Source organism: Astyanax mexicanus, chromosome 3, assembly GCF_023375975.1.
Source record: "Astyanax mexicanus isolate ESR-SI-001 chromosome 3, AstMex3_surface, whole genome shotgun sequence".
Lineage (NCBI taxonomy): Eukaryota > Metazoa > Chordata > Actinopteri > Characiformes > Acestrorhamphidae > Astyanax > Astyanax mexicanus.
The window spans coordinates 48,317,501-48,341,188 of record NC_064410.1 but is presented as its reverse complement, the minus strand read 5'-3'; the positions used below and the strand labels follow the sequence as shown (position 1 = coordinate 48,341,188).

General features: G+C 39.7%; 1 protein-coding gene across 2 annotated transcripts in view; it reads right to left on the bottom strand.

Annotated features, from left to right (window-relative positions):
* Window positions 1-23,688, bottom strand: part of vps50 (VPS50 EARP/GARPII complex subunit) — a 203,357-nt gene that overhangs the window by 103,096 nt on the left and 76,573 nt on the right. For both annotated transcript variants that reach the window (XM_007259800.4, XM_007259801.4), the window contains exon 13: window positions 20,430-20,565. In XM_007259800.4, the coding sequence (XP_007259862.3) occupies window positions 20,430-20,565 (136 nt within the window). The remainder of the gene's footprint in view (window positions 1-20,429; window positions 20,566-23,688) is intronic.

Sequence of the window (23,688 nt, the reverse complement as noted above, 5' to 3'; positions counted from 1 at the left end):
ATTAAGATGCAGCTCTGACTAAAACGCTGACTCTTTTCCTGCTCAGGCCTCAGAGAACAAAGCACCGCGATTGAGCTAAATGGAAATGAAATAAAGGCTTGTGTCATCATGGAGAAAGGCTTATGGTGGTGATAAAAGCGAATGTCCTGTAGAAATGTTCCACTTGTTGGATATGCTGTTGAGTAGATGTAATGAGGCAAACAATATCAAATGCAGGCTGGGAGGAAACCAGAGAACTACTTGAAGACAGTCACGCTACAAACTGATGAGGTGCCTCTGAACATGCAGACTGAAGCCAGCAGACTGTCACTCTCTGTTCCCAAAACAGCCTGAGATCTCGCTTTTTATATAACACCACTGAGTAACTAACATACGGTACTACATTGACATGCCAAATGTCATGGGACATAGGAGTAGCATGACCATGACTTTTTCCATGTGCTATGTTTTGTTAAATGCATGACTATCTATCTATCTATCTATCTATCTATCTATCTATCTATCTATCTATCTATCTATCTATCTATCTATCTCTCTCTCTCTCTCTCTCTCTCTCTCTCTCTCTCTCTCTCTCTCTCTCTCTCTCTCTCTCTCTCTCTCTCTCTCTCTCTCTCTCTCTCTCTCTCTCTCGCTCTCTCTATCTATATATATATATATATATATATATATATATATATATACAGGTGCTGGTCAACGAATTAGAATAATTTGAAATAGTGCAATCATGAAATTCTTTGAATGCATTTTTTGTGCAGAAAGCAAATCAGGTGTTCACCGCACCTGTCCTACTCGTTAGACTAATCACAGAACTCGTTACCTGGAAAAAAATTTGCTCAGCTGAGCTTTCCAAAAGGCCCATTTAGGCCATTTAACTGTGACACTGTTGTTTTATTGAATTAGAATAATGGAGAAACCGTTTCATTGAATTAGAATAAATGCTCGAATTTTTGTTTTCTGTGAAGAGTGTTCACTGTGCAGTATAAAGTCAGGGTTGAGTAGAATTTCTAAGTTGTAAAATCAATCATGGGTAAGCAGCGCGACCTCTCAACCGGAATAGTGGCTCAAATTCAAGCCCTTCGGCAACAAGGCTTGACCCAAACTAAAATTGCTGAGCAGCTCGGCATCAGCCAGTCTTCCGTCTGCAAAGCTCTCAAGAAAAACTGCAGCAAGCGCACCAACTGTTCCGGCGTCCGAAAAACTTCTGCTCGCGACAACAAGCAGCTGAGAAAGATCGCAGTCAGCAACCGGTTCAAGTCCACTTCCGAGCTCACCGACTTGTGGAACAAGCAGACCGGCGCTGACGTCTCCAGATCAACCACTTACCGTCGTCTGCGCGAACTCGGCTTCAAATCTCTCGTTCCTGCAGTAAAACCGTTGCTGAACAAGAAACAAATGGAGAAACGGCTGAAGTGGGCCAAAGAACATGGCGAGTGGACTGCTGAAGACTGGCAGAAAGTGGTCTTCAGTGACGAATCACGCTTCTGCATCTCCTTCGGTGACCAAGGTCCTCGTGTCTGGCGTCGTGGTGGCGAAACCTACAACCACGAGTGCGTGAAAAGATCCGTCAAGTTTCCCCAGAGCGTTTTGGTCTGGGGATGCATGTCCGCTCGAGGTGTAGGGAAACTCTGCTTCCTCAAGAAGACTGTCAATGCTGCCGTATATCAAGATGTTCTGGAAACGTTCCTGATTCCGACTGTTGAGGAACAGTTCGGCGAAGAAGACTTCATATTTCAACAGGATCTTGCACCGGCTCATGCGGCAAAGTCGACCAAAGATTGGTTCACTAAAAAACAGCTTGAAGTTTTGGCATGGCCGGCCAACTCGCCTGACCTCAATGTCATTGAAAACCTTTGGGCCATCGTCAAGCGGAAAATTCGCGACAGAAAGCCTACTACGCTGGACCAACTGAAGCAGAACATCGCCACTGCCTGGGAAGCTGTGAGTGCGGAAACTTGCGACAAGCTGGTCAAATCGATGCCGCGGAGACTTCAGGCAGTCATACAAGCCAAGGGGGCAGCCACAAAATACTGAGAAAGTGATGATTGTAATTATAATAAAAATTATTCTAATTCAATGAAACGGTTTCTCCATTATTCTAATTCAATAAAACAACAGTGTCACAGTTAAATGGCCTAAATGGGCCTTTTGGAAAGCTCAGCTGAGCAAATTTTTTTCCAGGTAACGAGTTCTGTGATTAGTCTAACGAGTAGGACAGGTGCGGTGAACACCTGATTTGCTTTCTGCACAAAAAATGCATTCAAAGAATTTCATGATTGCACTATTTCAAATTATTCTAATTCGTTGACCAGCACCTGTATATATATATATATATATATATATATATATATATATATATATATATATATATATATATATATATATATATATATATATATAATGATTTTACCAAATTGAAAACCTCTGGAATATAACCAAGAGGAAGATGGATTATCACAAGCCATCAAACCAAGCTGAACTGCTTGAATGTTTGCACCAAGCATAAAGTTATCCAAAAAGCAGTGTGTAAGACTGGTGGAGGAGAACATGCCAAGATGCATGAAAACTCTGATTAAAAAACAGGGTTATTCCAACAAATATTGATTTATGAACTTCTTAAAACTTTTTATGAATATGAACTTGTTTTCTTTGCATTAGTTGAGGTGTGAAAGCTCTGCATCTTCTTCGTTATTTCAGACATTTCCTGCAAATAAATGCTCTAATTGAAATTATTATTATTTGGAATTTGGGATAAATGTTGTCCATAGATTATAGAATAAAACAACAATGTTAATTTTACTTAAAAATATACCTATATATAGTAAAATCAGATAAACTGATTCAGAAACTGAAGTTGTCTCTTAATTTGTTACAGAGCTGTGTATGTACTGACAAAATATGACACCCAGTAACAGGATGGCTGGATGATGGATGGCTGGTCCAACTTCTTTGAGTCTAAAGATAAGCTCTGCTCTCAATGTTTGTCATCTTGTCAAAATGCCTTTGAATGTATAGCAATTGGCAGTCTCTCACCAAGAGGAACACTTTCCAAAAGTACCACCTCGGAGCCTTTTTATAAGGCAGTGTGGGGGGGGGGGGATATATGCAAAAAAACAGTATCAAATCAGACCACACTACATATCTCTACTTGAAAAAAACTGCATGCCAAGCACAGATTTTTTTTTGTTAATGATTGCATACAGAAATGTACCCATTAATATTTGATTAGCTTAACAAAAAAATATGACTCATCTTTATTAAATAATGAAGCATGTGAAATGATTACACTAGCATGCTGTGGAAATAAGGCTGGGCCTCTTAAATACTACATAAAGGCTTGTGCCATACATGCATCAGAGCTTCAGCTCTAATAAAAATCCTCACGACAGTCCAGCATGAAGTACAGCCTGACAGAGCTTCAGGCCTTCCCTGCCCTTTTACTTGGACACAGCATACATGTTTTATGAACTCGTCCATTGCTCATGGGCAATTTCATCAGTGAGCAACAGAGGTGGAAAAACACATCCAAACCACATAGAAGAAAACAAATTGGGTAGAGACAGAGCTTCCCCCCACATGTGCCAAGCCCAGTTCTACATCCAAGAAACTGTTCCTGTCTACATCGCTACAGCATGTTCACATTAAAAAATGAGGATGGTGGGAGCAGGATTTACATGCTGCACCCTGAGACCAAGCACATGAGATTATAACAGAGTACAAAAGCATCTGCTTCATTTTGCTGAGGGGAGGAAAGCTGATATAATTCTAATAAAAGGATTATGAGAAGGTGAGTGTGTAGGGGAGTTATTATAAATAAAATGAACTGCATTTTCTAATCTTAGCACAGCTGGACTCTGCGTGACCTCATTACAAAGACTGGAGACAAACACAAAAGCCGGGTTAAGTGAAGCAAAAGCAGACTTCATCCCTTAGGAGAAAAAAAAATATTATATATATTTTTTTTAAATGCCCAAAACTATTACATTCAACAGCTCTTATATCAGCTTATTTCTCAAGGTGTATCCACAGCGGCTCCAATATGATGTTGAATATCAAATATTCATCAAGGAAATAAGAACAACTCTTAACCAAAGTACACAAGAAGAAATGGGGTAGAAGAAATGGGGCGTCAAATATAAACCACTGGGGTCATGTGCCATTCTGTAGTACTCTTTTTTTCTCATATATGCTAAACATTGATTTGTCTAACATTTATCTATCTAAAGCTCTATCCGGACGGGATTAGTTTCTCAAGGGGACGTCTGTGAAACATTTTTCACACTTCTACTAAATAAAACTCTTGCATCTGGACAGCAATAAAAAAACAGGGGGATCAGTGAGTTTTTTGGCTTTTTTGGTCACATGACATTGCATTTAGGAGCCCCTCCATTTCCACTTTCTATTGTGTTTACATGGATCTCTGTGGAAACGTGTGCACAAAGTGTAATTACAATGAGTGATAGTGGACAAATAGATATTTTATTAAACGCGAGGAGACGAAACTCAGAGATGTCAGTCTGGGCGGGACTAAAATTACAAAAAAAAGCTAAGCAAAAAACAGCAGGTAATTCAGCCTTTATTTTTCTCAGAAGATGTCGGAGAAAAAACATACATGGTTGTTCTGGATGGGAATAAAATCACAGAGGACCCCAGGACCCCCTGATAAACTAATCCCATCCAGATAGGGCTAAAATCCATTTAATTCTATGGTAAATAAATAAATGTTCAGAGGCCCACATATTTTGTTCTGTGCACATTATTCTCATAAATGTCACTGGATCCTCTAAATCACATGACTGTTTAAGAGCTTATTATGTTACTGCATACTGAACTAACATCTTAGCTAGACTGCATTATTTTTCCAGCAAGCTTTGCTAGGTAGTCAAGTGTTATTGGCTTTCCCCTCTCAGCGCTGGGTCTTGGGTTTAAGTCCCTATCTGGAAAGAGTTTCCATGTAGTTGAGTGGTATTAGTGTTCACCTCTCAACATTCAAGTCCTTATCCTTATTACCATATGTCGTCCTGTGTCTGTTTGGGTTTTCCCGGGGACACTGTTTACCTTCCACAGTCCAAAAATATGGAGATCAGGTTAAATGGTTTCTCTAAATTGAGCAGAAATTGGTCGCTCAAAATTGCCCTGGTGTGTGTGTACATGCATATGCCCAGATATGTATTGGCATTCAGTTCTGAGTCAATGCCTGATGCAGTCTTCCAGTTGGAGGTTGTTTCTAGCTGTCACTTGTCACTGGTGTATTTTGGTGGAGTGCTGAAAATTAAGGATTGTGTAGAGTGTTGATTTTAAAGTGTCTGTGAGTTCATAAAAAGGGCAAACTGTGCACTTTGCTCAACAGCAGACAAAGTGATTTTCACCTCTTAAAGTTTCAAGATCATCCTTGAAGAAGCATGAAAACCCAGGACGTGATACAACCTTTATAAGAAGCTTTTATTTAGCTGTGTCTTAATGACATCCAAGTGATGCACATTAGCTTGCATGTAGCAATATAAGTATTATGACTCTAAAACAACCTTGTAATTCATATTATTCAGTGATGCACAGAATATAAATATACACAGAACAAAACATTTACAAGAATTTACAGAATGTGTTAAAGATTATACTTTCTGCCGGTGTGCATGTTGGTTGAGTGCTAATTGTACAGTGGCCTTGGGTATCTTGAAAGGTGCTTATACACCTTTGAGTAACTTGAATACATAACTTGATTCACTTATTCATATTTGAAAACCCCATTCATTTCTGCCATTGAGAATCCAGTTTATATCTGGAGTGCTCTGCCTGTGTCTTTTAACTCCAACTCTGTATCAACATAAAATGAATCATTAAAGTTGTGAAATAAAACTGTATTACACACTAATATATTGGCATGTCACAAAGTCCCATGCCTTTGCCATGTGCCATAGAAGCTAAAGAAGTTTGCACTGGTCTGTTTGAATTGCTTGTCTGTTTGCATGGACAATTTTAGACAGGATTATGTCACCGTCATGATTATTGCTACCCACTAAGCTGTTCACTGTGGGTGGTAATGTATTTTATGATGTATTTCCTGTACACACAAAGCGGATTGATAGTTGGTAAATTCCCTCCCAACTTTGGAAATGGAATGTCCCATCCATTTGTCACCCACTATCGAACCACACTCAAACTTATCATAGTTCATATCACCTTGCCATGAGTACGTTGGACATTGGTCAAACCTTTCTCATATACAGGTTCATGACATATACAGGTGCAGCTGTTGCGAAGTTCATTCTGAATTTACATACAGCTATCCCATCGTTTTTGACATATCAATGTATGGTTAAGCTTTAGCAATGTGTCCGCAGTTAACAAGTATATTGAACTCTGGCGACCACTAGTGTTTATTAGTGCTCTGCAGTGCTGAAAACTAAAAACTGTCTTGGTGCTCAGGCCTCAACCTGAACTTAAAATTCCAGTCACTTGACACTTTTTGATTACATTACAAATTTAGAAGATGGGAAAGCGATTTTAGGTAGCCGTCAGCTAATAGTCTTAATTTGGCACCAATTAATTTGCATTTAAATGTTTTTACATAGTTCCTTAAACCTTGATCCAACAGTCATCAGCCATGGACTTATGGAAGTCCATGGCTGCTTACTGTTGGATCAAGGTTTAAAGAACTATATAAAAACTTTTCACAGGTTCCAACTGAACAGCAGAAACCATATGTGTTTATGAGTGCCCCACAGTGCCGACACTGAAAATGACCAAACAGTCTCTACATCAGCATTAGACCTGCAGTCAGCGGCTTACTGGAGCCCAATCAAAGAGCTGCTGGCTGCAGACAATAGAGCAGGGTTTTTCCTCGATCGTTTCAGGTCTGGAAGAACGCAGCTATGCAAAGCCTCAGGGGAAAATCTCCTCCAGCCAACTGCTGGAAAAGGCAAGAAAAATATCACCTCCCTGGCAGCACAAACTTACACACCACACACACACAGACACACAAACCCATGTGCACAAACACATACACCCAGAACGTGTGTAGAGCCAAATAGCTTCAGTTTTCTGCATCCTTGGCTGGACGAGAAGTCAGTCTAACCGGACAATAAGTTCATCAGGAGGAGAACGAGGAACGGAACGCAGAACAGCATGAGCAAGACTCATCTGGTTATTGAATTCTTTCTTGGACAGCGGCAGTTGTGTGTTTAGGGCAGTGGTCTCCAAAGCCTCCTCCCGGAAAACTAACTTCCTGCTGGTTTTTATCTCCCACCCAGCCGTTTCAGTCAGTTAAGGACTTCTAAAACCAGCAATCATCTGGATCAGTTGGGTGCATTTTGGGTTGGATCCAGATTCTGTGGGAAGGTTATCCTCCAGGACTGGGGTTTTCCTTCTTAAGTTTGCGGGTAAAGTCTCTACCTTAGCTTTAGCTTTGCCAATGTACACATTGCAGCTTGTTCATGAGAAAAACAAATGTAGAACATGTCAGTCAACATGTTGTCATTGCACAGATTTGTTTATTTTCTAAGGAAAACACTATAATTTATATAAAAGTATAAAAAAAGTTTCTTATCCAACCACTAAGTGTAAAAAGTAGTAAAGTAGTAAAAAAGTAGTAAAAACACTCATATTAAAAATAAATACAAAGGATATTAATACAAAAAGTAATGGGTTTACGTTGCAATATTTTTTAAAACATCTCCAATAACTCTAGAAATGTGCATATATTATGTGCATTTGTGCATATTGGTATATTTGTGTTTGTCTTGACCATAGACTGTATATAGCTGGACAGAGCATCGTCTCTCAAAAGTGAAGCCAACACAGGTCGGGCTCCCCCTGCTGTTCGGTTTCAGAAAGCTGTGTAACTCCACCCATTACCATAGGTTTCAATGGTAAAACAGACAACTTTCAATCATGTTTTTTTTTTCTAATATACTATAATTCTATCTCCTTTATTTAAATGTAACAGCTAGTGTAACCTCTGCTTATATTGTCAAATTTTTATATTCCCACAGAATTCGTTTTTTAGAAGGTTATTCAGCTCTATTCAAAAAAGGTGTGGTTATTGTAAAAGGGTTGGTTATGGGCGGGACCAATAGCAGAACGTCAGCCCGCTCCGCCACGCTCTGCAGTCTGTGACCGCGAGGCAGCCCTCAGGGGCGGGTTTATTTAAATGAGTAGGCTGTCAACACAGTTTTTCTCCCTCCTCTGGTCTCTACTGCGCAGAATCGGGTGTCAGGATCGCCAACATGGAGGAAGATTTTGGCTTCATTTTCACTGAATGAATGGGAATGGCGACACGGCGTCCATCTTTTTTTTAAGTCTCTGGTCTTGACATTTACTCACAGTGACGGAATGTGTAATGAAGTCTCAAAATAGCAATTTCTGTTTAATAGGGCCAGTAACAGCCCAGTAATATCAGACTTTTATCTATTATAAGAGCTTAAATAAATAGGACAGCTTTGTGAATGGAATGTATGACCTGTGGCCAAATTATTTCTGTTATCCTGCTTAACGTCCAACACATAAGTCCCATATAGTTTGCTGTTGGTTTAGACACAACTTACACAACTTGTGCATGTGGTACAATGCATTGGGCTTTAGTAAAGCAAAAATATAAACTCAGTCTACGTTTGAACTTACACATGGCTGGTGCAACCGTGCCCAGGAGCAGAGCTGGAGACCACTTGTCTATGGGGTCTAATTTTGCATTAGAAATCTCGAGTGATTGTAATAATGACCCCAGTAGGCAGAAATATCAACAGCAAGCTCTGTTCCACTCCACATCATCTCCCTGCATTACGACTCATGTCAGAGTGACACACGCACAGCGCGGATGACTTCCTGACTACATTTTCTACATGATTGCTTCTGCAAACAGCCTGGCCAGGCCTGCTCTTCTGGTGAGGGACATTTCTGCACTGAAAAAAGCTGATATCTCTGATGAGATATTGTAAATACACACAACTGGAGTTCAGCAAACACACCCACTTCAAACACGAGTGAGAGCAGTGGCACAGACTGAGAATATGCCCACAGAACATAGTCATGATTTTAAACAGGACATACACTGAATACTCCACCAAATCAGAAGTTCAAGAAAAACATCAATGGCAATTATCCTCAACAAATTCTACTCGACCCTGAACGAGCTCTGCTCAGGGCTGACGTTACTAATAACTGTGTGCTTCACACTGCAGAGCCGAGGGAAGTGCACTGGTCACAGCCATGACCTCACACTGAACTCTTCAGGGATATAAATAGTGAACACAGAGTATTTCATTCTTAGTTTTGTATTGAACTTGTTACAGTACTGAGATGCTAACAACAAACAGTGTAACAGAGAAACAGCATGGAAAAGTGACAGTAAAGTAGTGGATGGAGACAAGAAAGAAAAAAACATGAATGGATGGAGAAAAGGAATGAAAAAAGCATGGATGGAAGAAGAAAAGCAAGGAAAAAGCAAAAATGGATGGATGGAGAAAAGCAAGGATAAAGCAAAAATGGATGGATGGAGAAAAGGAAGGAAACAGCGAAAATGGACGGATGGAGAAAAGAAAGGAAAAAGCAAAAATGGATCAATGGAGAAAAGGAAGGAAAAAGTATGGATGGATAGATGAATGGACGGACGCACAGATACATGTATAGGCGGATGGGTGGAAAAAGAAGAAAGAAGAAAGGAAAAAGGATAGATGGATGGAAGGAAAAAGCATGAATGGATTGATGATGGATGGAGGAAAGGATGAATGGATAGAGGGAATGACAGAAAAAGCATGGATGATTTATGGAGGGAAAGAAGGATAAAGTATGGGTGGATAGATGGAAGGATAAAGGGAAGGATGGAAAAAGCATGGATGGATGGATGGATGGAGGGAAGGACAGAAAAAGCATGGATGATTTATGGAGGGAAAGAAGGATAAAGTATGGGTGGATAGATGGATGGATGGATGGATGGATAAAGGGAAGGATGGAAAAAGCATGGATGGATGGATGGATGGATGGAGGGAAGGAAGGATAAAGTATGGATGGATCAGTACCACTTGTCACTTCTTGACCTAAGATTTCGTCACTAGAGACTTGTGCATCCTGTGATTTCCTTATGACCTAAGACCCGTGGGTAAGGTATGTGGAAGGATCTTTGTTGAGAGTTGTGAGTTGAGAATTATAAAATGTATAAAAATTTAAATTTACATCAGATGGATGTATGGATGGATGGATAAAGGGAAGGATGGAAACAGCATGGATGGATGGATGGATGGATGAATAAATGAATGAACAGATGGTAAAAAGCCAGGATAGATGGATGAAAAAAGCCAGCATGGACAGATGAATGGAAAAAAGGTAATAAAATGAAGGAAACTATTAGTTGTTAACACTGAATTGGGAAATAAACAAGTGACCCTATAGTGTAGGATGCAATTTCTGGTTTTCACAAGGTTTCATAAGGTTTTGATCTGCCATTTTTCTATGGCCATCCAGTGAACATCCTCTATTAAAGAACAAAAATAAGAAAAAGGTCACTTCATTATGTATGTATATTTATGTACAGGTATATACTTTTATTTTTTGCATATCTCAACTTTAATAAGCTGGGGTCAGAGAGCAGGGTCAGCAATGTCATGGGATTACCTGAAGGCATCAGCAGGTCAATGCATAAATATCTACACTGCAAAAAGTGTTCAGAAATGACTTGAGGAACATCAAAAAAGAGGTCAAGATGTTGCCCTGACCTCGAAATGATCCAGATCCCAATCCAATTGAGCATCTATGGAAAGTGCTGAAACAACAAATCTGATATAGAGCAGGTTCACCACACAGCTTAGAAGACTCAGATACAACAGCGCACCTTCAGATATTTTGCATCAGCAGGTTCAGTGTCTATGTTGTAGATAAGGCACTTTGACAGGTCAAAAAACATTCCCCAGTACTTAACCATCTCATTCAACGGAAAGCTTACACTATGCTACAGCTCGCTGAACTGTTTTGCTATAAACTATTTGCATAAAGCCCACCAGGTTTTCTGCTGCATTAACATTTTAAGTCACAGTGGTCTCTCATGAAGATGAGTGAGCACAGGGTCAGCCATGCTGTGGTGCCCCTAGAGCAGAGAGGGTTAAGTGCCTCTGGGCCCAATAGTGGCAGCTTAGTAGACCTGGAAATTATATTCACAACCCTGTGATTAGAGATGCTCCGAAACCAAACCCAAACAAAATTAAACATTTACCCAAAGGCTAAATATCAAACACATTTTTCACAGGTTTTCATTATATTTGCCACTTTTTCACAACTGAATTAATTGCATAGCCTAAATCCTTGCTACTTCAGCAGTGCTATTTTAGACAGAAATGTACCTAAGTAGTTCCTTTTTAATGATACATGTACTTCTGCTGTGCTATACTATCACACATTTGCCTTAGAAGCCTCAATTTTAGACATAGATTTACAACAGTAGTGCTACTAAAGTCACATGTGGGTGAAATGTATGCAGAGTAAGAGCCAGACCTTTGGTTAAAACAAAAAAAAACATATGCTATGGCTAAGTTATCTCAGCTAATGTTACTATCCTAGCCTTGTACAGCTTGTATTTTACAGCTGATTAAATGGCAGTTTGTGAAAGGGTAACAAACTGTATAACAATAAACTGATACCAAATGTGATCAGAGGTGGGTGTTTTTTTTTTTTTTGTTGCCATTTTTGGATAAATATATTTGGTTGCAAAATATTTGGCACAACCCCACCTGTGATCAGTAACCCAGTGTTCCAATCACAAAATTCAGATATCTTAATAAAGAAATAAACTACATGAGCAGGCATTTGTGTATATGGTATATTTTTAAAACATTAAATGGCAAATGCAGAAGCTTTCCAAAAGCTAGAACACAGTTTGGGCAAAATATTTTCTTTGTAGAAGTGTTCTACGAGGCCTTTCTTTTCAGTAGCATATTGGGATCATATATGGAATAGCTCAGCGAGTGTGATTTGTGACATCACTTGTGAATGTTATGTAGTGAGTAAGAGATTTCTTGTGCTTTGTTCTAATTAATAAATTATAGAACACTTTATTTTAAAAGCTGATTTTTTATACATTTTTGTGTTCCATTTTTGTGGCTGCTTTGCTTTTTTCTCTACACATTGTATTAGAGAATTGTGGGTTAACTAAGAGCCATGAAGGATACATTTAGTCTTCTAAAACAGTGGCTGATGTTTTTCAGCTGTATATGAATGGTTCTTTACTTTAGAACAACTTTTTATGATGTAGTGGGCAAGCTCTAATTTGGCTAAAGCCTAAATTTGGGTTGTATTTGGTGTATTTGAGTATGTGTGTGTGTTTGTGTTACTCTGTGAGCGACTGATAGGACAACAGAGGGTCAAACTGCTGCTTTGTAAAGACGAGGGGAGCTTTGTCTAGCAGTTGGATGCACCGCTCCATTAAGAGATGAACTCAGATGATGATCCTTCTCAGACTACAGCAACCTGCTCATGAACAAACTGGCATTTAATTTAATCAAATCACTCGTTTCATACAGGAAGAAAGGTCTGCTCGGTTTACAGATGAACTGTCATGCTGTCATTCTGCTATGACCTACTGCAAATTATATCTCATATTTCAATAGGCACTGGTCTCTTTCATCTACAGCTACACAAAATCAATCCTAGCCTCAATTGTGAGTTTATCCCCTGAGAGAAGAGCCTACACGTTTCGGTTGATCTGAGGTCGGTGCTGTGACTTAAGTTTTAAGGTTAAATATTTGTAAAACTGGTCAGATCTCAGGTGTGAATCTTTGGGGAGAAGCCGCTCTGCTCTCTGTGCCTTCTATGACTCATCAGCTAACCACACGGCTGATTATTCTTCAGCTCTCCTCATCTTTTTAGTCAGTGACCCAGGAGAATCCTCATACCCTTATCAAAATGCTCTTGATAGAATACCCTTGGACATCGGCATGAAAATTCAAAGAAACCTGAGGAAAATATCTACAGTCCTAACAAATATATCATTACCTACAAGCCAGTACCTTCATACCGGCTGTTCTTTTACATTCATAGAGCTTATTAGCTAATTATTCTCTAGCATGTAAAATTCATGATCATATTAGCGGATAGTGCAAAGCTCAGGATACATTTTTATTGCAATTACAGTCTACTGATTAGCAGAATGAAGTGTTGAATACTACGATTATGTCATACCTCATCATACCTCATAATATAAGTCTGGGACCTACATTAAATAGCAAAGGCAGAGATTCTTCTAATTTGTATAAAGAATAAATAAAGATGCAGTCACAGCTTCCAAATTTTATGAATTGTAATGAACTCAGTGAACTGGTATTTAGTATGATGAACGAGGTTGAATTTCATATTATTTGTCAGTAGAATGTAAAATAAAAACATAAGCATGCAGTTTTTTGGCTCCCCAATGGCACTGCATATGTCAGTACTCTGACAGCATTGTTGCCAGATTGCTACAGTGGTTTTATAGTCAGAACATGTTTCAGGGCTCTGAGTGGCCCAGTGGGTTAAGCGCTGCCACTATGAATGGGAGATTGCCGGTTCGAATCCTGTTCATGTAGCTTGCCATCAGCTGCCGGCCTTGGTCTCGGTCTCTCTGGGTGGGTAGATGGCGCTCTTTCCCCTCATCACTCCAATGGTTGATGTCCGCAACACGAGGTGTCTGTGAGCTGATGTATCGGAACAGAGTCGCTGCGCTTTCCTCCAAGTGTGCTGGGATGCTACTCAGCAATGCTGCATCAGCAGCAGTTAAAAAAAGAGGCGGTGTCTGGCTTCACATGTATAGGAGGAAGCATGTTAGTTTTCACTATACACTATTCACTGTGTATCTCTATAGTCAAGCAGTTGATACGGTCAAACAACTTTCCCCACAGCTTAACCATATAATTTAACAGAGAATTTACAGTAGACTTCAGCTGGTTGAATGCCTCTCTGAGTGGTTTATTTGCTTTCCAGCCCACCCACCTTCCTGCTGCATTAACATTTGAAAAGTCACAGTGGTCTCCCATGAGGATGAGTGAACAGCAGCTTCAGTGTAAATTCGCACTTTGTCACAAATAACAGCAATTAACTGAACTACAGAAGCCCATAAATTCCCCTTGACCACGGTTTCATGATCCGGTGCAGGTGACAAATAATGACTTATTATTATTATCTGTGCTGGGCGCTGTGTTCAAAGCTCTTGTGAAAAGAGTGGAGAGGTTTGCATTTGTTTCAGAGCTTCTTTGTCAAGGACGGGCTGAAGGGCGACTGCTCCACTTGAGGAAGCCAAGGCACTGAAGCACGACTTCCTTATGAAGTTGCGACAAGTCTCACAGACCATCAGTCATCTCCCACGTGTCCTCCCTTTCTCTGAAAACTTTCAGAACAAACAGGCAACCAGCTGGGCTTTCACAAAAAGCACAGAAGAAGGTAACAGACACCATCAATCAAAGCTAGTCCCGGAAAAAAAGAAAGATTTGGTGTTAAGTCGTATTTAATGGATATCGCTTTTGACCAGAGGTATTTTCTGATGCACAGTTGTTGGTGATTATGTGCCGTGCTAAATTAAACAGCAAAGCATGTCACAGGCCAGCGAAGGCAATTTACCTGTTGACAGCACTGCCAAATGAGAGGAGGCGAGCAAAGCAGACTTAACAATGACAGAGATGAATTCTGCAGGCAACGGCAGGCAACGAGAGGTGTAATTGTCAATTTGACATGGGACTCAGGCATTATTCAACGTTTCACACAGGCGAGTGCCCAAGCATGCCCAGTTTCAGAACTCAACTTTCTCCAAAGGAGCAGGGCAACAGGCGTTATGAAATTTAATGTTATGAGACTGTATAGTACATTCCATGCTATGAACACTGACATGACGGGAAGCCCAGCCAATAGTTCCTGAGTTTAAGAAAAAAAATGAAAAAGCAGTACATATTTATAGCCAGAACTTTTTGGATTAACCTATTAACCTTTACACTGCTCCTAAAAAGCTTGAATCAGTGCCAAAATGAAGCTGAAGACCGAAGCTGCACCTTGTACCTTCCCTTTGGTACCTTCTCCCATTTGTTCAGGACATCAATGAGGAGTGAGGAGGTTAAAGCAAGCCATAGCAAAGCCACAGCCAATCACATCCCTGCCCCTCCATCTGTGGTCATTAATCATCTCAGCAAAACATTAAGGCTCATCTCATCACCAACGATCAGGTGTGAATGTAATTTAGCAGGATGGCCGGGGAAATATTCGGCTTCATTACTGAAACAACTTTGTTAAGTGGCGACATTAATGACCACCACATTAACCCGACAAGTTCAATCCATCAGCCTCCAGATAGATCTGAGGTCTGAGGCCGCACACTTGCTCGTTTCACAGATGACAGAAAGAAAAGTGCTCTCCGGGCGAAGCACGGCCAAGGACTACTGGCCAAGGGATTAGCCAGCCTGTAAATCACTGCTCTGAAGGAACACAGGGCAGTGGGTGAGGGAGAGCAGTTGGCCAAGTATAATCAAAGAAAAAAGGCAGATAAAACCAAACCCTGGCACAAATTGTGGACAGTCAGAAGAAAAACGATCTTGTCTTCTTGGCTGAAGGCAATACGGGTCCTTGACATTCTAACCAAAACAAGCATGCATGAGGCTTAAGGTGAAGGTGAAATCATAGCAACAAAACAGAACTTTGCAAACATGCCACTCCTTTCAGCACTTGCTGACACATTTAAAATAAGAAAGATGAACAATAAGAATGCATAGAGAAAAATGCTACATGATATTTTTTATTCAAGCTTTTTTTTTTGAGAATCGCGGATCTTGACAGAACTTTAAAATAATTCATTTAGACTGTGGAGTTTTACCCTTTTATGACAAATTACGGACATTAAATAAAAGAACTGAACCTAAGTGCTGAAACTGCATTTGGTGGTTCAAGAGAACTTTTTTATGCAGTGGAAAGTGTAGGATGCTTACGCAATGCAGAAAACAGATGGAATTTAAGATGTAAAGACTGAAATTCCTTTTAACACCTGCATTAACCACACATGCTGACATGTTTCTGTTTTTTGTACATGTTCTTCTATGTTTCGTTTATGGACTAAAATATTGTGCAAATTTTGCAGAGCACTGAATGACCAGCAAGAAACATTACTTTCAGCAGCATGGTGCAGACATCTGGAACTTGAACCCTTGATTTAGGGTTGGAGAATATGATTGTAAAAATCATATCTGGATATGTTACAGAGAAATGGAGACTTATGAGCCAATTCAGTATGCTATAGTAAAAACCGAGTCGAGTAGTGCAGGTTTTATGCAGTGGAAAGCTCTCTAAAATGCTCCAATTTTCACATTTGTCTGGATTTTCAAAATCCTGAAGTGTATATCAGGTTTTACTGAAAACAAAACCAAAAACAGAATCACCCAAACACCAACTGATTCTACAGTAAGGGTACCAACATTTAGTAATATCCCAGGGTTCCAGACTTAAGGAAGCCACTAAATGCAAACAATTTGCATCCAATTATCTTAACAACAAAATATTTCTTTGTTTGAAAAGGACAAATAATCATTAAGATGCCTAGCATTCAGTAACTGAAGCAAAATGCACACTGTGAGAGCTTTACAGGGCAGGCTGAGAGAGAGGTATAATAGTTTTATGAGAAGACAGTAAGGCTCAAAAATCAAGGATAAAAAAGGGGTGCGTGGAGAAGGTAAAATGGACATAGGAAAAGAACAACAGCAGTGAGGGAGGGTTTTAGTTAGGAGGGATAGCAAATAATGATGATATTTCTCTTGAAAAAACATTAGAAGGATTGAGTCGCCAATTCACAGTTTTGATAACGAAAAGGAAGAATGTGTTCACAGGACACAGCTGCAGTGTTACAGTAAAATGAAAGGGTTAAAAATTAAGTTTACATTACATTACATTACATTACATTTGGCAGACGCTTTTGTCCAAAGCGACTTACAATATTGAAGTGCAAATAATAGAAGAGGTTAAGTACAAAAATAATAGAAGTTAAAAATAAAACATCTATAGATAGGGCCTTAAGGAGGTCAGAGGGAAATAATGGGATAGAGGAGTAGAGAAGAGGAAGAAGGAGATGAGGTTAGAATTAGTTAGTTTGTTAGAGGTGTTAGGAGAGTAAGTGCTCTTTGAAGAGCTCTGTCTTCAGGAGTTTCTTAAAGATAGCGAGAGATTCTCCTGATCTGGTAGTGGAAGGTAGTTTGTTCCACCATTGTGTATGAGAACAGTCTGGATTGCTTTGTGTGAGTGTTTGGCAAAGCGAGGCGACGTTCATTGGAGGAGCGATTGAGAGATTGAGTGATCATCGGGTGAGAACGACAGGTATAGCTGAGTGTCGTCAGCAAAGCAGTGGTAGGAAAAACCATGTGAGCGGATAACCCGACCTAGAGAGGTGGTGTATATTGAGAAGTTTAAACATGTCCAGCAGTCAGCCATTGGAACTACTCCTGTGGCAAGGATGAAACCAAAACTTCATGTGAAGCACTGCATCGTTCACACAGCAAAAACAGTTAAAAAATCAGATAGTGGTCCCATTAGATTGTGTGAACAGCCTAAAATACACTTCAGTTTTAGAGAGAAAACCTAGATTGGGGCCCTTTTTAATTTGCTGTGTGAAAACTATACACTGTTTTTTATTACTGCCAATAAAGCACCACATGCACCCAATAAAAGACTATTTAGAAAAATGTAAAAAAAAAAATAAACAGTTTCAATATCAACTGGCAATCACTGTGCATCCTTATTTGTATTTCACTTAAAGACACACTATGTGCCAGACCTAAGAGAGACACCATTAAAAGCACATAATATATGGTCGAGAACTATAATTGTCTTAAAGTAAAGCATTCATGCTCTAACTGCTTTGCAGGTACACATTAAAAAGCAAAGGCAGAAGAAGTGATAGGGGCAAAGACCAGTAGGTGGGCTGATGAGGTGGGCAAAGTCAACTGTATTTGAGTAAAATACCCCCTTAACCCCCCCCTTCTAACACACATAGAACATCATTCAATTGAGTGGTTGAAATGGTATTTTGGAGTGATTTAATGAATTTCCAATGTCAAACTCAACCAGCAACAAGCAGCAATCTATTCCAGGCCTGTTCAATGACCTCAAAGATCGAATCCCATGGGAACCACTGAGGTAAACGCCGCAAAGCACACTGCTCTCGAAGAAAACGAGCACCAACATCCCCTCAATTACCCACCTGAACTCGCTGCCCCCTGTCATCCAAACACAGGGCATCAGGAAAGCCACTTCCTTTAGAAAAGGAGCAACGACTCCTGCAGTAAAGAGCAAATGCAAGGCCGATAAATCCATCCACTGCAAGGGTGGCGGGCATCTTAATGAAACTCCATCTCCATCTGTTACTTTGATTTAGACTTAATAACAAAGGAGCCAGTGGCTGGAACGTTGGTCACTGTGTGGAGGCTTTAGAAGAACACTTAAAGGACGAGAGCAGCTGTGTCAGCAGAAGTGAGTCAGCAAATAAGCAAGAGAAGAAAATAAGCAAGAGACATGGTGTCCATATCCACTGTAAAATGGCACAGAGTCCAACTGCTCAGACAATTTAAGTGGTGAGGGTTAGACCTGAGTCTAGAGGTCTGAGTTAGAGAAGCAGCCTTATGAAAGAAGATTGTCAGTTTGATCTCCTGAACTGGCAGGATGCAGCTAAAGAGCATTTGAGCAAGAGATCTAACTCACAACTGATTGTTAGATTGGGAGGTTGACTGTTTGATTCCATTGACTGACAGGACCTGACTGTGGTACCACTGAGAATGGCACCTTACCCTAAACTAGTTCATTAGGTAAAGCAGCATTTAGGGAGCCCTTTAACCAAGTGGCTGCCAGTTCAATCTACTGAATGGACAGGAAGCAGCTGAAGTGACTGACTGAGCAAGGCACCTAACCCACAACTGGACCATCAGGTAAGGAGGTCGCAGTTGAATTCCTTGAATTGACAAGAAGCAGCTGAAGTGCCTATGAGCTAGGTACCTATATCCCACAATTGGACCATTAGGTTGGTAGTTTGCCAGTTTGATTCCCTGAACCATCAGGATGCAATTGAAGTGCCCTTGAGAAGGGCACCTAACCCCAAATCGAATGGTTAGGTGGGGCAGCCATGAAGCTGAAGGCAACCATGGTCTGAAGGATAGACCTGAGGCCTTGAGACTGAAAAGTCATTGGTTTAAGTGCCAACTGAACCTGCAATCACCCCTGAAATGAAGGAACCTAACTTCCAACTACTCCCAAGCACTACAGCTAGGACTGTCCACCACTCCTGCCACACTCCTGCTAATCTTCTATTAGGACTTTTGCTCAGCTATTGTTTGCAAATGCTCAGTTCCTGTACGTGTGTGTTACTTCTTCAACAAGCAAAAAGCTGACAAACATCAGTTCATATTTTAGTAAAGATCTGAAGTCTGGTGCTTTAACATAAACAGAAAAGCACATGTACTCCTCCAGTGGCCATCTTTCATGCACTGGGCTTGTATGAAAACAATAATCATATCTCATACTGCTTCAGAGAAAATAATCATACTGTTGAACTTTCTCCATGACATTTAGCAGTTTCTAAACCAAACAACCGGGTTAAAAAGAGTGACAGTACATGAATGCTCACAAATCACAATGTTATTATTAGAAATTGGAAGAACGACAAAACTAGGTGGTGTTAAATGTCATGGAAAAAGTTATATATTTGCATTTATGATATATTTGAGTAAGATTCATAGAAAATAGTGCTTATGAAGAAGTCAGCTTTAGAGCACACAAAACTCAAACAAAAGTAGCTGAACTGTAAAAAAAAAAATATATATATTGCTGTCTAAAGTTTGCTTCTTTAATGTTGTGCTCTGGGACTATGAAGTTAATGTAGTTAAGAAGTGATGGAAGTCTATACCCAACCAGTCAGAACTGTGCAATTTGCAGACTGAACTAATCTTCAATAAGTTTGATTGTGAATATGGTTTCTGGAACAGTATGATATATTGGTGCTAGTTGTAAGGATGCATACAGGTTCTAACGAAGCCTAAAGCGCAAATATGTGGATACACATTTAAAGCCTTAACAGTTGTTATGGTTTTAAGACATATCACATGTGACTGTTTTTCTTATATTTGTGCACAAGCATATAAAAGCAGTCTGTACTGTTATGTAACTGATTTGGCCTTTTTTGTCAGCGAACAGATAAGAGTTTTTGAGGTTTGTAGAATGCCAGCTTTGGGAACTAAACTCTCATTGACCTTGGCAAAAAGCAAAAATTTCTATTCTTGGGCCCATTTAACAGCAGTGTTATAAACTAAAAAGTTTCCTTCCTCTGCCTTTTTTCTCCACCTCTTAATTCTTGTGAATTAAACCTGAATAAGATGCAAATCCCCACTTGAGATAAGGGTAGATTTCTCATCTGTCTACTTGTGAACCGCCAAAGCCACAGCGGGGTTCCATAACAAACTTACCTGCATCAGGGACAGCCGCCTCCTCTTTGTCATGCTCCTCGTGCCACTGCATGGTCCGGTAGTAGCTGAGCATTACCTCCCACAGAGCCTTGCAGAGGTCCGTCAGGCAGGGGATGTAGCTGTCTGGAGTGATGTGCTGGTGGGAGAAAGATAAGAGCATAAGAAGTCAGTTCAGATCAACTAGAGTCAGTTCCAACCTTCCAGTAGACTTTTCTTCTTTATCTAACTCTCCTCACAGACAAGCCTATAAACGAGGGTATAGAAACATATATGCTAGTCAGCAGATCAGTCAGTGACAGCACTAACTAAAAAAAAAAAAAAAGAGGTGTCTCAAAAATAGAGGCAATTATTCCGAGATGCTGCTTGATGCATGAAGAAAACTGCAAAAAGTGAAAGGTTATAATTTGTCTGTCAGGTCTTTTTTAGAAGAACTGTGGTGTTGACAGGCAACAGACATCGTCGGTTCAATGGGAAAGTGAAGTGAAAACTTTATAGCTAATCAAAATGGTTAACAAACTTGGATTTAAAGTGCCTACAAAATAAACCGCACACAATGTGAATTTACTCTTGATGAACCAAATATTCAGTAACAAAAAATCTAAAAGAACAGGCAAACCTGATATATAGTGTCAGAGGTTGCTCAAAAATGTCCATTTTTAGACACTGTGCTGAAATATGGGATATATCTATGGAAGTTACAGGAAATTAGGTCCAATTTACCACTTGAAATCAACACATTGTCAGTACATTAAAGGTATGTGCTTACTTTAAATTAATGAAAACTTGCAGTAAAAGTGTACAGCATTTGGAAAAATATATAATCTTCTCTGTTTAGTGCAACCCTAGTCTTGAACACAACACCATTTCTGAGCTACTGGTCTGCAAACAACCACAGACAGAAGCCTCCTGCCTTTTCAAGATTTATGAGCTGCTCTAAATCTTGCCACTGACATTTGAACATCAGTAAATCTGACAGTGAGGGAGCATGAATACACCAGAGATAAAGAAAGGAGTTTACTGTGGACCTGGATGAGCATTTACCATGCATTCAATCTATCAAATCCACACAGGGTCCCAACACATTCCTTGGAGCATGATAATCAGAATTAATACCACAGAGACCGCAAGAAGTTCCAATCGGGGTCAGCCGTTCAAATGAGAAACTGTATTTCAAGTCAAAAAAGGAGTGTGTGTTCAAGGTAAAATACAGTTCGGTCCACATTAGATCTCAGCGACATTTGAATTTTAAGGAAAAGTCAGCCATACTCCCATTTGGCCGGGCCAGTCCGTGGCCTAGGAGGCCACACATTTGCCATTCATCAGCATCACTGGAAACGGTATGCAAGACTTCCAGCCAATCTCTGAAGCGAGGAAGTGTGTACAGAAAGTCTGCCTGCACTGCAAGGCCGGGGCTGGGTGAATTACAGCCGGTCAGAGGCTGGAACTAGTTTTCGAGGAAAGAACAGGCCCATAGCAACATGTCCCCCTGCTGTGGAAAAGCTAACACTCACAGCACTTCACAATTAATGTAGCGGGGTTCGCTCCACGCCTTTTGAGTCCAACCTGATCCAGTAGTGCATTTCTGGAGTTTGCCTGGTCTCTATAAATTAGACACATCAGCAGAGATTTCCCAGTTTCTCACTCTCCACTGCCAAACATTTCCCTCGCTCTGTTCTGAGAAGCTGAGACAAATACACACAGAGGACATTGATAAAAGAAATATACAACTCTAAAATGACGTACGTTAAGAAGCGCAAATCAATCTGATTGGGGGAAAAAAACAGAAAACAAAACTATAAAAAATACAAATAACTGCAATAAAATAACTGCCCCAGATATTAACGACCAAATCTGCTGAGGTAAAACACGTTATTATTCTTGTTCGGATGACGTGCATCACTGCGGGCGCGCTCCATATCTCATTTTGTCGGCTTGGTCAATTGAGATTTTATAAAAACAAAGGAGAGTGAATGAAAATGATCTCACAGGTTTTTTAATATTTATGCACAAGATTACTGTACATCCTGAGTCTGAGTGGCTGAAGTAAATCGAATTAAGGCCGAACTGTGCACAGCGACTGCATTCAGAGGTGATTCATGACCTGAGGGAATTTTGCAGCTGTGCATAAACAAGCTCACATGAATCCACCCAACATGGATTATTATTATTATACTTGAGATACTCTGACTAATGCAGTGAACTAGACAGAGAGAAGGAAAGCAGGCATGAATGTGCATCAAAACCAAAAAAAAAAGTTAAAAGATTCAATTTTGTCCTAAACAGTCAAGAATTATAAGGCTTCTTGTTTAAGCTCACTCCTATTTAAGGTCACAAGGGGATTGATTTCTGATTGGTCAGCTTTAGAGAAAAGGTCTTTGTGGACCAGTTCAACAAGAATAAAATACACAGGTAAATAATGTAGAAAGGTTCAAACTGTTTTTGTAAAGATGTTTAAATAGGAAAATGTATTTTAAAAGGAAAAAAAAAGAATTGGATGAACAGGAGCCAGTATCACTCTCATTACATTTGAAATGTACATGTTCCACTGAAGCTTTAGAACACTGTACCGGCCTGTGGTCTATGCACGTGGGGGCTCCTGCACTGAATGTTGATGTGATTTCTGAGCCTTGTCTGTTTGCATGGACAATTCTAGTCAGATGTGACCGGTCACAATTATTATACCACAGTGCATTGCACTGCACTGCAATGTCCACAGTGGGTCTGGCCACTGTTCAACCTCTCTCACCAGATAACACCTCACATCAACCTTTATTTTCAATCGGGAAAAACATTGAGGGTGACCCTCATTTACAATGCTGTCGAGCCTTTATAACATCAAAGAGATTGAACACATTTAATAATAATTTAGAAATAATAAGAAATAAAATAGTAAAAAAAAAAAAATATTAATAAAAAAATAAAATAAGTACTAATTTTAAATCGACATTTAATAAAAATATATATGTAAAACGGACAATTTTAAAATACCATAAAAAAAATTGACACATATAAAATAATATGTAATAATAAATAAACCAAAAATAAATAAAATAAATAAAATAAATAAAATTAGAAAAAAAAAGTAAATCAATAAAAAAGTCATTTAAAACAGTCACAGGCTTTACCTTGCATTGATGCAAGAAAGGAGAAGTTCCCCATTTCAAATGCACAGTCAGGACCACAGCCCTGTCAGCCGAGTCAAAGATAAGAGGATGAGATGCATTGAGTGCATTGTTGCCAGGCAACTGAGTGTTGGGGG